This window comes from Aulonocara sp. 'chitande type north' Nkhata Bay, linkage group LG22 (assembly GCF_057382095.1).
Source record: "Aulonocara sp. 'chitande type north' Nkhata Bay isolate Kocher_YH1m ecotype deep benthic linkage group LG22, A_spYH_male_GT1.1, whole genome shotgun sequence".
Classification (NCBI taxonomy): Eukaryota; Metazoa; Chordata; class Actinopteri; order Cichliformes; family Cichlidae; genus Aulonocara; species Aulonocara sp. 'chitande type north' Nkhata Bay.
Genome location: NC_141364.1, coordinates 12,873,706 through 12,887,717, shown reverse-complemented (window position 1 = coordinate 12,887,717; position 14,012 = coordinate 12,873,706). Strand labels below are relative to the sequence as shown.

Sequence of the window (14,012 nt, the reverse complement as noted above, 5' to 3'; positions counted from 1 at the left end):
AATCCAGTTTTCAGAGAAAAAAGTTTAAACTTTAAACCTTTACAGTGAGGAAGGACTCTTATTGGTGCGATATAACCTTTTCTTGAAAAGATACAAAACATTTTCAAAAACTGTGTGTGCCTAGAGGTGTTTTTCAGTAGGAGGGGCGGAGGGAAATCTGGTGGTTAAGATATAAATCAGTAAACTAGCATACTCACTTAAGTGTCAGTGCACATTATACATCTCTCTTTATATTCTATCATATTCTGCAGCAGAACAGCTGCTGATTGCACTTTTAATTATTAAAACTGCCAAAAACATGAATGCCATGACACTCCTGTGTGGATGTGGAAGGTGCTGTTTGTCTTTTAAGGGAGCTGGTGCCACATTTAAAGGTAAAATGTGAAAAAATTACTAATACACAGGGTGCTGTGGCTGTAGATGTCTGATTTATTGTCCAAATTTTTATGTCTTTTGGGACTGTGTTAAGATCTGACCTTTCTCTGTTCTGTGTGATTTAGCACGCCTTGGTCTGGGGATATTATATTTAGATCTTCACACGTGTGAATCCATATTGACCCACAGTGGGGTCCTTGGACCTTATGAGTTAATGTGTAACAGTCGTTCTGAAGTTTTAGCTTCTTGCAACTACGGATACTGGATGCCTGTGCTGGCATTTCTCCTGCGGTGTTGCTATCAGTGTGTGAAGAGTGGGAGAAGAGGGCAGCACATTGAACACATTTTATAAGTGGTCAGAAACGTGTAAATAACTCATGAAAGAATAAAGTTATGTTGAAACCAAGCACACCATTGTTTTTCTTGTGACATTACCAATAAGTTTGATGTGTCACATGGCCCTCTTCCAAACAAAAGTTGTATCCAAGATGGCTGACTTCAAAATGGCCACTATGGTCACCACCCATCTTGAGGAGTTTGCCTCCTCACATATACTAATGTTTCACAAACAGGACTTTAATATCACCAACCATTCCCATTTTATTATAGTGTATCCATATAAATGGCCCACCCTGTATATATATATATATATATATATATATATATATATATATATATATATATATATATGTATATATATATATATATATATATATATATATATGTATATATCAAAATGAAGCTAGTTTTTCTCAATGGGTCCCTGCATGAAGGCCATGAGCCTCTTTCTAATGCTGACAGGTTGAGCTGAACACCACACAAACCACATTCCTGCAGTCATGAGTTTGGGCTGAGCTCAGTCACGAGAGAGAGAAACAGAGCGAGAGAGAGAAAGAGAGAGAGAGAGGCTGAGACTCATTCGTGTGATAGAGGCATACGCTTCAATTCTGTGTGTGTCTGTAGGACCATCATGTGGTAATTCTCTCGATTAACAGGAGTTATGGTAGGAAGGACAAAGGGAATACAAAGATGACAGCTTTGGTGAACTGATGGAGTTTCATCTGAAGTTCAGGTAGGACATGTTTAGTCTTGCTTTGGAACTCTCATGTGTACAGGTGTCAGGAGAAACAAAATAACTTACAGAGGAACTTTTGCGCACAAAAAAAATGCGTAGGAGCAAAAATATTCAACCATTGTCATCGTCGAGGCTTCAGTTTAACGTCAGGTTAAGGATACACTGTTTAGTTTACGAGCAGGCAAAAAGAATGTGCAGTTTGCAACACCGGACATGAAAACATGATGCATTGTAAAGATAACAGCTGGGTGTTTACTGATAAAGCCCTCTGGGTGGTAAAAACATGCACCGAGTGCAAGATACAGCCTGCCTGCACATGTGTGAAATGTGTCATTCTTTTTCTTCCCCATCCTCATCTGCAGGTGCAGTGTAAGCAGGCAGTGATAAACTGTCTCCATGCCAGTACTGGCATTGTTAATAAGGTCTAACGTTAGACCTTATTAACAATCAAGGAAGTGAAAATGAAAGTAAATAAAGTCAGAATGAGAGCAGTGAGGAAGAGGTTAAACTTCAATAGGTTAGACACCGACAGTTTAAATTTCACACTTAACTGCTAAACTTTGTTTCCAACGACAGCCAGAGAGAGCTGGTTAAAAAACATTTAAGTTCATTACTTTTCTTTTATTTGACGGTCAGTTTTGGTGCTGGAGAGGGATCTGGTTCAGGTGTAGTGTCCACAAGAAACCTGTGTCTCCTCTTCTTTTATGAGACAGCTTCTCTGCTATGGCATTTTTGCACGTTTGCGTGCAACAAACGAGTTTTATTTTGGTAAAACTCCAAAATAATCACAACAATGTAATTTCTCAACAATTCAGCCCATTTGTTCTGCCTCCGTAAGCAGATATTGTATCAGTATTGCACAGTAGTAACAGCCCACATCCCCGAAAGCAGAAGTTAAAGTTTCCTGCAAGGTTGCAGACTTCTCACAGTTAACTGTAAATGTGTTTATTAGCGATAAAGGCCTCTTTAAGGTTTTTTTTTTTGTCCCCGTTATCGTTATGGCTGTGGTTTCTTTAACATATTTAGCTTTTAGCTTTAGCTTTTTAAATTACTGGTCACAGATCGACTTTGGGTTTAGTTTCTTTTAGTTTACTTACAGAATACTGCAGTTTAGGGGAAACATGAGCTATACATGTGCACCTAAAGCTCTCATAGAGTTTATTCAAGTGGTGCAAAGATGTAGGGATCCATGGACTGCTGAAATGAACATGAAATGGAATGAGAACCTTACCTTATATGCTACATAGTCACCCTATAAAGGCCTCAGCCTCCTGTCAGATCAGCATTTAACACCTTACTAGTACTTAGCTGGGCTCACTTTTTATCTTCAGCGCTGCCATTCTGGATTCTGTGAACTGGTCCATTATCCAACCATTAAGTGATGGATACACTGTGACTGTTAAAAGGATGGATATGGTCAGCAACAATAGTCTGGTAGGCTGTGGTGTTTAAACTGTGCTCACTTAGTACTAAGGGGCAAAGTGTGTAAAAAGAAATGACACATCCACCATGCATCCTTGATGCGAGATTGGATGGCTCCACGCTTTTTATACCAAATTTAGATCCTACTATCTGAATGTGGCAGCAGAAATCGAGATTCATCAGACCAGGAAATATTGTCCAGTCTTTTTACATCCAATACTGGGAAACCTGTGAACAATGTAGCCTCGGTTTCCTGTTCTTAGCTGACAGGACAGGTATTCTGCTGCTGTAGTCCATCTGCTTCAAGGTTTGACGTGTTACATTTTCAAATGCTCTTACCTGTTATACCCACTGGTGATTTGAATTACTGTTGCCATTCTCCTCTGACCTCTGACATGAACAAGGCATTTTCACCACCAGAAGTACTGCTCACTGGATTTTGTTTTTTTATTTTTCAGACCATGTTTATGAACCTAAATGCATAAAGGTGCTGTCATATGATTGGCTTATTACACTTTTGTGTTAATGAACAGTTGAACAGGTGTATCTAACAGAGTGGCTGGCATATAGAGACTAATATACATGCTTTTCTCTGTGTTGGAGGACTGTGTGCTGCATTTGTAACATTTGACTGATGTAACTGATCATCAAGGTGATGTAAGAGTAAAAAAGTTCAAACATGCATCTAATATACAACATGCATAAAACCATGCAGCGCTACTGTTTATGTAAAACAGTACAGCTACACTTTTTTCAGGTGCTTGTCAAGTTACTTCTAGTATGTAATCAATGCAAAAGTGATTTTAACTTTTCCAGTCATTTCTCTCTAATATATTGACATGCCCATGACTCAGCTCTCTGCGCAGTTCAGTACTGATAGTAGCTAAATATTTTACTTCCTTTGGTTTTGTGTGTACCGTCTTGAAGTTCCCCTTTGTTGGGACTCATACACTAGGAAAAGAATAAATGAATGCATTCCTCTTTACTTTATCTCTTATCATGACGTGCTTCCTCACAAATGTGTTCTCCAGGCTTACCAAACAGTTTCCCAATGCTATTCATACTGGCAGTCACAACCTCTTACACGCACATGATTTTCTTTCTGACTGTCTTCTTGTGATTCTTGCAAAATCGTGCATGACTCTGCCATCACATGAGCCAGAGGAACTTTTAAGCTTAACAGTTTAGATTTTTTTTTTTTTTAATTTAATTGTTTTGTTCTTAAGGACACAATGACCCCCGAGATGATGGAGGACAGCAATGGAGTTTGCCACATAGTGGAGGAGAGGGAGGGGGACGTTCAAATTCAGTACTCCAGACCTCATGCGCGGGACAGCATCAACAGCAGACCTGACTGGTCGAACGGTAACTGCATTTTTTATTGTATGTATTTGATAAACAGCTCTTCATTCATCACATCCTTAGTTCGGTTTTTGTGCATCAAAGATCAGCTGCTGATGGAAGATGAATTTATGGCATATAGCTTTTTATGCTGATTTACTGGCAGTATTGTTTTGCAAGTTGACATTTGTAGCTTGTTAATGAAATGAATTGCCTTTTTACTGCGTCTGTTTGAAGGAACAAGGCTTCTGGTCTCAGTATGAATCAGGATGTTTAGCTGTTAGATATAAAACAGGAAGTAGGATAAATAAATAGCAAAATCTTTGTGCCTAACCCTGGCCAAAGTGTAGCCTACTAAGGCCTATGGTGTAGAGAAATAATTGAATCAATTCATTTGGATTACTTTGATGTTTCTGCTTCTTTTTGCTGATACAAAACAGTCATGAGAGCATTCTTAACAGTGTAGGAAACCCTTCATCCTCTGCAGCTTGTGCTACCTGTGGTGCAATTTGATTTTCTATTTATTCGCTTCCCGAACCTCTCTTTTCATTCCTACACCTGGGACAAGCAGATATACCTTCTAATGAGACCTAAAAGCCGAGCTGCTTTTTTAAACCACCTCAGTGAGGTTAAATGTTGGACGTCACAGCAGTTTCTGAAACAAAGTACCACAAATGTTATTGTTCAGTCCCACAAACTGAGAACTTCTCTTGGGCATTTGAAAGCTGCCAGAAACATGAGTGTTCACTTCAATTCAGGCCTCATGTTTGAGTCTCACGTTAAAAAAAGTTCTCCTAGTTAGAACCATCTATAGAATTAAAGCTACACTTTCACACTCAGATCTGCAGAAAGTCGTCTATGTACTTTTTAAGCCTGGATTATTGCACCTTCCTGCCGTCTGGCAGGTGCTTGGCATCTTACTGGATACTTCAGACAGCATCACATCACCCCCATCCTGGCTTCTCTCTGTCGGCTCAACGGATGAACTGATCTAAGAGTTTACTGATCGCTTTTTTAAAGCTTGTTTGGGTCTGCCTCCGAGCGAGGCAGCAGAATAACTGACCTTGTATGAGCCTGCTCGAGGCTTCAGGTGGGGCTTTTTAAGTGGTTCAAAAGGTTCAAATCTAGAGACAACCCTCAGCTGTGATGTGACCTTTCTGAGGAGACCATCCTTCAGAATTAACGGCTTCTTTTAAATAGCTTCTAAAAATTCATTTCTATAGACTTGCTTAGATGTGATGCCTTTTATCATCCTTTAGCTGTCTCCCTAACTGCCTGCCTCCAGTCTCTTTAAATATGTTAATATTTTTTATTCTTTTGTGTGTGTTTGTGTGACCTTAATCTTTGGAATTCATTTTAGTAGCCTAGATTTCCAGTTCTGTCAAAGCACTGGATTATTATCAAAGCTGTGTGTTTTCTACCAACTGATCTGTTGAATTGGTTGCAAATAACATGAACAAGCTGATAAATCATATTTAATAAAAGCCAAATTGGGTAATTCATCTCACACACTATATGGAGAAAAGTACTGGGCTTTGAATTCAGGTGTTTTCAGGTGTATACGACCAAGCACCAAACATGCAGTCTGCCTTTAAAAGCATTTGAGAAGGAATGGGTTAACTAAATCAGAGCGTGGTGCTGTAATAGGACGCCACCCCTGCAACAACTCAGTTCCTGAAATTTCCTCCTTCTTAGATATTCCACAATCATCTGTTATTTGTGATATGTGACGTGATAAGAAGTGGAAGCTTTTAGAGATCACGGCAACTCAGGCATAAAAAGTTACAGAGCTCGGTCGCTGCTGAAGTGGACAGTGTGGAAAAGCAGCCAACTCTGTGTTGGCTCAATAACTGCAGAGCTACAAGCCTCGGCTAGCATTAACATCAGCACAGAGACCGGGTGCTGGGAGCTTCATAGCGCAGGTTTCCATGGTCCAGAAGCACCTGTAGATGTAATGTGTAGGCAGTTTTGCCCACATAGTGCTTTAGTCAGACCTACACTACCTTCCACTATGATTATAGTGCCTGTTTCAGTTCAGAGAAAATATTAATGCAACAGTTGTGTAAAGGTTGAAAAAGCGAGTTAAAATCTCGTTCTTACTTACAGACTGTTTGCGTCAATCTAACCAATAATTCAAGAACTCTCTGGATGGATTGTTTGCAAGTTGTTTCTGACTCTGGCCTGTTTCAGTCTGTGATCCACACGCGTGTGTTTGGATATCTTAATACATTTTTAAGCTTTTTAGCACTAAAACAGAAATCATGGTACCACACTGAGTGCCCTTGTGCAGGCTTTTAAATACAGAGTGAAAGATTTTGGGTATGCAACACATGCTTACATGCAGTCCACGAATTCAACAGCCCAATAGCAATAACATTATTTGTAGGTGCAGTGCTGATTGGTTATAAAGTGGGCTTGCAAAGGAAGAAAACTGCATCGGAGATTTTAAAAAGCAGCACAGATCTGACTGCAGTGGGCAGTTTTCATTGTTTTTAGCACTGAGTTTCACTTCACTAGTTCTTTTGACTGCACAACTTCTGTGGTCTCCTCAGCAGCTAAAGATCCAAAAACAGACAAACCAGAGTAGCCCACAGGCAAACTGACACTGCCCCATGTGACAGTACACAGCGACACACACAACACACAACCGTGCAGATTATTTCAGTGCAATAGCAGTGATCATCATCCTTCAACCTAACGTCATTCCTTATTTTTCCCCTCACTGTCCACGCCCCATCTGGAGTGGCTCCACACCCAAAGAGACTTTTGAAGCGGTGTGTGGGAGGCATTATGATCCCAAAATAGTTTTCACACAGACTTGATCTTGATGACATGTTTTATTTTCATATATTCTTGGTTTCCTGTGACAAATGATTGAATCACACATGGCACATTTTAAACCAGCACAATCATTCTTACAGCTAACAGAGACGCTCTTTGAAATGAGGACAAAAAAAACCTGGATTATGCTCTCGTGGAACTGCTTCTGCACTCGCCTATTCAAACCTGAAGTGTGAAATTCCTCCTGCGCCTTATAATGAACCACATACCAGTGCTGGGACTGTTGTGCCAGGAATGCTTCGAGCCTGCACGCTTTACCAGAAACACATAAAGGCAATTTTCACCTCTGAGCACAGTTTCCTCATTTCCTTGTAAATTACACAGTGTTAGATTTTATTTATGTTCTGTAAAGGTCTCGGATTAAAAAGCCTGCTCTAAATCTGTGGTGCATATTTTAACCCCACAGCTCATCCTGTGGCTACTTTTCTTAAAGTTGTTTGTGATGACTAACACACCAGAGGTGGACTGAGGTTTTAATGACCTACATTTAACAAAGGTTCACTATTGAAATCAGTTGATCTTTACGATTACTTTTTGGTCTTCCTTATTCTCATCGCATGCACACTGTCAGGTGTTGGTCTGTGATGTTTTTTGGTTTATGTATATGGATGAAATGAAATGAATCAATCAATCGATTCAAAGGTTTTATTTCCATACTCTTGTCTTTCTCTCAGGTCAGTGTGTGGCGTCAGTGCCGAGCTGCTCGATGCTGTACCCCAGCTTTAATCTGCTTCGGTGCCGTGCCAAACTGGAGAGGGAGGGCTTCCAGGTTAACACGCGCACACACTGAACAGCAGCACGTTAGAGATCTTTACCAAATTAATTTGTTTGTTTCACGATTTTAGATTCCACGTGAAGACATGGAGACTCCACTGAAAACAGCTCTGGACGTCCCCTCGGTCAGGAGATACATGGTTTTCAACTCGGCTCAGTTTCATTTTATAATGGCGCCGGTATGATGATCTTTCTGTTCTCCATTATCACTTCCTGTGTTTATTTTGTTTGTTTTCAATATTTTTCTTTTGGTTTTCATTCTTTCTTTGAAATGTTTTTCTTGTGCAGGCTGTTTCTGGTAGTCAGAGTGAAAATAGAAAAGAGAGCAAAACAGACAAAGATCTCCATCAATCAGTTTGAGTAAATTCTGCACTTTCATCAAACCTCCAAGGTCTTGACTAACTGGATAGACAGGAAGTTTTCACAGGCTCATTGTTCAGAGGAATTCCCCTTAAAGGCTGCTACAACATCTTACAAAGAAATGCGGAAAAGTTACACAGATTTCAGGTTTTATAGACAGTGTACTCTCAAACAATCCCGAAAAAAACAAAACAACAATATTTATTTATTTTTTTAGTTGAAACTTTTAAATTATTTAACTAAATGATTTTATTGTGATTATCTATGTGCTTTGACTTATAATCTATTAAAATATCCATCAAAAGTATACCACATTTACTTTATTTCAATTGACTTTACACTAGTTCGGTATTAAAAAGCATTGTTCTTTATTAAATATCCAATACAAATAAATCTTCTTGTTTAGATCCAACTTTGCAAGCCTAAGCTATGCTTAGAAGAGGCCGTCCCCCGGCTACCCTTACAAACAAACTACACTTGTTCAGTCTTTTTCTGCAACATTTAGACTCTGATATGTAGCTCTTGGGGGTTCTTTTTTCTCTGGCCATTGCATGTTTGGATTTGCTGGGTCATCCGGTCCTGGAAGACCAGCACAGGACTGCGCAGAGTTGTGTGAAACAGTTGTGTAGTTTAGGTGACATATGGCAGAGAAAACAGGAAGTCCTTTCATTTGAGAGTCATGAATAGAGTAATTGCCATGATTTCAGTGTTTTTGCTCTGGCTGTAAGTATTGAGTGAAAAACTGTAGTTACTAATTCTTTTATGTTTATCTAGTAATTAATAAACAGACTAATAAGTTTGGAATTCCAATCAAAACAAGCATCATTAACACATCTCTGTGGGTTCTGGGTAAATTTGAGGTTTTTCATAAGAAATCCTTTATTAATAACTCTGAACAAACATCAACAACAACAGTAAAAATCACCCTTTTAATGTTCCATTACCAGTCACACAGAGGCAGAGTGAAATCCAGCTAGACTTAAATTCGAGCAGAGTTTGTGCTCAGCGAAGATGCAAAAACATCAACGTTCTTATTCGCTTAGTTTCACTCAGTATTTTCACAAGTGGGTCCGCCCTACAGTTTTGAGAACCAGAATATTTAATGGTTTAGCTTCACAGCTGACACTCCTAAAGCCTCCTCCCCTCTGCTTCCACCAGGTGCTGTATGTGGTTTTGTGGTGTGCGGTGTTTTCCACCCTCCACCTCTACATCACCGTTAGCGACTACTGGGTCCTCTGTCTCTCCGTCAGCCTGATCTCCATCGTCCTCACCACTGCCGTCATCCTCATCCTTCACTGCAGTAACAAGGAGGTAAGTCAGCTGTCACGACATGCCAGTAAAGCCAGTTTTGACACAAGTCTGACCCTGAACTGATTCTCAAACCATTCTGTGTCAGATCAATGTGAATTTAGATATTCGGTTGGTCCAGGTTAACGAGATGCTGGTGAGACACAAGCTGCTGGTGGGCGTGGCTGACTGGGTGCGAAACTGCACCGGAAACATGAAGGTTAGTTTGATAACATCAGTTCAAACTGGCAGAATATGAAGCTGAGTATGGGCTGTTTCATACAGTTCAGGCTACCAACTTCCATTTCATTCATTTCCCCCTTCTTTGTTTACAACCTGCCAAAGATAAATACACAAATACAGAGATGACTGACGATTCAGCACCAATGACAGCAAACAGTCAGACAGAAGGGAAACGGCCAATGAGAGGAAGTAAAACCTTTAATTGACCTCAGTGGAAAACATTGTGATGTGGAGGAAAAGTGTGCAGGATAACGATAAAGGTTTAGGAAAAGTTCACAGGAGTAATAATATTGCATGTTGTGGTGCAGGGCATCTTCCATGCTTTAAACAGATCTATTAAAATGAAATAATGTGGTGATTAATAGACATCAGTGGTCCACTGAAGCTCGTGTCTGCTGTCCCCTCTCTGTGTCTCTCTGTAGCTGTACTTCGTGTATTGGGACATGTCCCCCTGTTTGAGGGCGCTGACTGAAACTTTAGAGGAGCTCAGCTTTGCGACGACTGACACTCAGGTGAGAGAGTCAAGTACATCTGTCGCCCGGTTTGTTCTGCTGCTGCTGCCGCATCGATTTTTCTGGAGCTCCGCTGTTTGCCCTCCTTCCAGATCGATAGAAATATAACTCCAGGTTGCCGCAGGAAACAAACGCAGACATTTGGTCTTTAAAATGATAAAATCGATGTCTAACTCCCATCAGAAAAAACTGAAGAGCAAGATGTCTCACTTCGTCCTGGTGACCAAAGTGTCGGTCGGAGAATCAGATGCGGAGGAGCAGGACTCCGATGAGCAGACGCCTCTGCTGGAGAATGGCAGCGCAGCCAGCGGCCGATCATCCAACCAGCAGAAGGATGCCACAGCCACCAAAAACTACAGCCTCGTCCCCGATGCAGCTTTACCTTCTCAGGTGAGAGACATGATGGTCTGGGCGATAGTAGACCCACGTTAGTCATATCAGCAACAGATCTATCACATCTGGCTGATCACAGATGTGTGCAGCTTCACGGGGCACTAAAATCAGAGCTGAAGCGTTCTGCTTTTCATTGGAGGAGCAAAATGGCTTCTGTTACCAAACCTCACAAGCTTGTTTTATATCGTGGGTCACATTCAGCTCACTTTGATCTTAAATGGGCCGTACCAGTGCAAAGAAGTTTAACTACACATGTAATCCCTGAGTGCGGTTTCAACGGGACGTGTCAGTTTTTCTCTTTGACAAAGACATGCTGCTTTTGTGAATAAAAAGAAATCTGTCAGCACGACTACTTGGGCTTAAATTCTAAGAAATGAATGGGTAAAACAGCTCAGTAGTGGCTCATTACCCAAACTGTGTTTTTCCCCCCTCTCTGGTTCTTTCTTGGTTCTTGCCAGATTCTAAAAATAGGTAGAGCCTCAGCTGAACAATACACAATATACTGTATTACACCATGTCATTATTTATTCAGCGGAAATTAAGCCAAAAGCAGTGAGTGAAAAACTGAGTATGTGCCATGATTCAGTAGCTTGTACAGCCATCTCCAGCACACGTGCAGCTAGCCAGTTGGATGTGGGGTGAGCACCTCCTTCTTATATCAAATAGTCACTGAAAAATGTGCCACCCAAAAGAAGAGGAGGGCAAAAATGTTTATTTAGATTTGTTTTTAAAGTTGTTGTTTTTTCATGTAAAGGTTTAGGAAATATTAGTGTTTGTGCCTTACATTCTTTGACCCACTTACCCACCACAGGTGCTCAGACTCGCTGATGATCAGTCAGTCGAGTGCATTTGAGCAGCAGCGCCTGTCTGCTGATTACTGTTGCACTAGACCTTGCACTAGTATTTTCAGTTAATGAGCATCTGATCGTTTTTATGGCTACGTTTATATGACTGAGACCTTAATAAGCCCCTTGTTTCAAAGTGTAGCCTGCAGAAAAGGCTTAACTAATCATTTCAAAGCACATTTAAGATTGCATTTTGATAGTTTCAATCCCACCTCGCATTTTCTCTCACACACATCCAATATCTGCTTATGTCCTTGTTTTTATCCTTGCAGGCTAAAGCCTACCAGCTCCTCATGACCTACAGTGCGGCTTATGTGAAGCTCCTCGTGTCTGAAAGGCTCTCAGGATCGTCACACCACAGAGGTCAGAGAAGCCACTGCACCACAGCCCCCATCTGCCTCTGTCAGTACATCAAAACAAAGATCCTTCAATAACAACCAAAAGCAAACCAGAAACACAGAGAGCTGCTGGAAACTACACAAACTGACATATGGGAGAATTTTTCTCAGGAGGCATTATGGATCAAGAACATTTTGATTCCCAGAAGGACTTGTTTGGAGCCTCAAACTCTTCATTTCCTTAGTTTTAAGGTTATCGCTCTCTTGCTGCATGTCAGCTGCTGTTTTCTTGCCCGCTCTGTTTGCACCAGCTGGATGTTTACTCATTTGCACGCTGCCAAACGCTGTCACTGCAGAACACAGGTCCGTCCAGCTGCTGTAAAACAATGTTTGTCCTCCCGTGTGCATGGCAGTCAGCCGTGGCCACTGCTTACTACTGTTTAAATTATTTGTACATATATTAAATACAGGTTATTATGACTTGACACACAGTATATGTATATATGCGTTTTTCTCAAGTAGAGTTTTGAGGCACTTGTGCTATTTCCATATTATGTTACTGCTCTGTCTCACTACATTACTCCAACCCTAGGCAATCACACTTTGTAATTTTAGTAATTGTTAAATTGTTCTTGCAAGTCCAGACAATCACATATTCCACACGTATTAAAACCTATCCATATTTTTATCAAAAAGGCTCATTTTGCCGTTTTTTTTTTAAAGAGTTTTGTGGGATTGAGTTTTGCATCTTTGATAGCTTAGACCTTAGAGGGTAAATATTTATATTGTGATACAAAAATCCCAGTTTTTAATAAAAACACAGAAACAAGCACTGGTATGTTGCATGTTTTTTTTTAGGTGTTTTCTTGTAATTCACTGTAGAAAAACTTGAAAAAGTGCATTTGGGGTAAATTTAAGGGTCATAAAACATCGATGGCTGCCTGTGACAGGTCTCCTTCTGACTGATGAACAGTAAATGAAAATGATGAAGCAATATGTATGTATGTTTGCCTTTAAAATGCATTCAAGCGCAGTATTCGATTGAATAAACTTATTGTGCTGTTGTAGACAAGGACACTAAGCCTGTCGAGTGATTTGTAGACAAAGACACAATGTGTGAAGGGAAAGTGATGTCAGTGTGTAATGAGCTTTGTTTTTTTCATCCTGGCAAAAAAATATTGTTTTGTGCTTCTACACCTGCGGTTTTACTTCCCAGAATCCATCCTGAAATATTTCCAGACGTCGCCCATCAGTCCTGATGTTGGGGCCGGGATGACAGCCCAGCGAGAGAGCAGCAAGATGACACAAACACAAACAGCAAGACAGCCAGCGTGGCCGACACGGGGGGGAAGCTGGGACCGTGTGATAGAGGAGAGAGGCGTGCAGCGTGAGGCCAAGTTAAACGATCTCAGAGACACCGGCTCTCCTCAGGAGGCTAAACGACCATCTGTGATCCTGCACACACGGGCTGGCTCGACTCCCACCTTTTCCCTCCAACCTCTTTTCTGTTGGACAGAGACCTCGCACCATTTAAAGAGGCAATACCACAGATTTTAATGATTCTTATATGCAAAAAAGCAATATAGAAGAGGTTTCAAATGCAAAGTGACAAACCTGTAATAAAAGATCACTAAAAGAAATAAAGTATACCAAACTTTGGGTAATAAATTGCACAAAAATGCTAGCGCTAACAAAAATGATACTAATTAAAACTCACATATGAAAACTGATATTTAATTCCTTATTTTAAATTCATGAGAGACTTTAATAAACCCTCCAAGGCTTTCAGGCTTTACATGAATAATTTTCATAAAATGTGAAATCAGTGCAAGATTCTCAGAATAGATGAATTGCATGGAGGGAAGATGTAAGGTCTGGAATTCAAATAGCCTATGCTGAGATCAATAAACAAACAATAAATACACATTTTTAAACTGGTGCAATATCAATAACTATGTGCGCAATTAATTATAGTAGTGTTATTGAAGAAAAGAAACGGACCAGTGAACAAATAAAAAGGCATGAAAACTACCACTGGAAAAAAGTGACCTGTTTTCTAAAATGTAAGAAATCTTCAAATGAGGACTATTTAGGGACTTTATGTGAGGGGGGCCTGACAGACATATGTACATAAAAGCAGTTCATGAACACAGAAACTGACGGGAAAGAACGCATAAGTCTGGGAAGGAACAACAAAAGGGGAAGT

The 14,012-nt window shown here is 40.4% G+C and overlaps 1 protein-coding gene across 3 annotated transcripts; it reads left to right on the top strand.

Annotated features, from left to right (window-relative positions):
- Positions 1–1,154: 1,154 nt before the first annotated feature.
- On the top strand, positions 1,155–13,984 carry tmem268 (transmembrane protein 268). Of its 3 annotated transcripts, none has more exons than XM_086280785.1 (10): positions 1,155–1,447; positions 4,099–4,237; positions 7,729–7,823; positions 7,900–8,007; positions 9,347–9,499; positions 9,618–9,695; positions 10,141–10,230; positions 10,414–10,620; positions 11,741–11,831; positions 13,023–13,984. In XM_086280785.1, exons 2-10 carry the CDS (start codon positions 4,105–4,107, stop codon positions 13,361–13,363), a joined length of 1,296 nt encoding a protein of 431 aa, XP_086136911.1. In that variant the 5' UTR covers positions 1,155–1,447; positions 4,099–4,104; the 3' UTR covers positions 13,364–13,984. The 3 variants fall into 3 exon arrangements, with proteins under 3 accessions (XP_086136911.1, XP_086136910.1, XP_086136912.1); XM_086280784.1 differs by having other exon boundaries at positions 9,585–9,695; positions 13,023–13,982; XM_086280786.1 differs by lacking the exon at positions 13,023–13,984 and having other exon boundaries at positions 1,156–1,447; positions 9,585–9,695; positions 11,741–12,950.
- The last annotated feature ends 28 nt before the right edge of the window (positions 13,985–14,012 follow it).

Excerpts from the sequence above, each read along its gene's own strand:
- tmem268 (XM_086280784.1), top strand. The coding sequence starts at position 4,105 with ATGACCCCCGAGATGATGGAGGACAGCAATGGAGTTTGCCACATAGTG. Across the intron at positions 4,238-7,728 it reads CAGACCTGACTGGTCGAACG|GTCAGTGTGTGGCGTCAGTG; the intron begins GTAACTGCATTT and ends TCTTTCTCTCAG. Across the intron at positions 9,500-9,584 it reads TTCACTGCAGTAACAAGGAG|ATCAATGTGAATTTAGATAT; the intron begins GTAAGTCAGCTG and ends ATTCTGTGTCAG.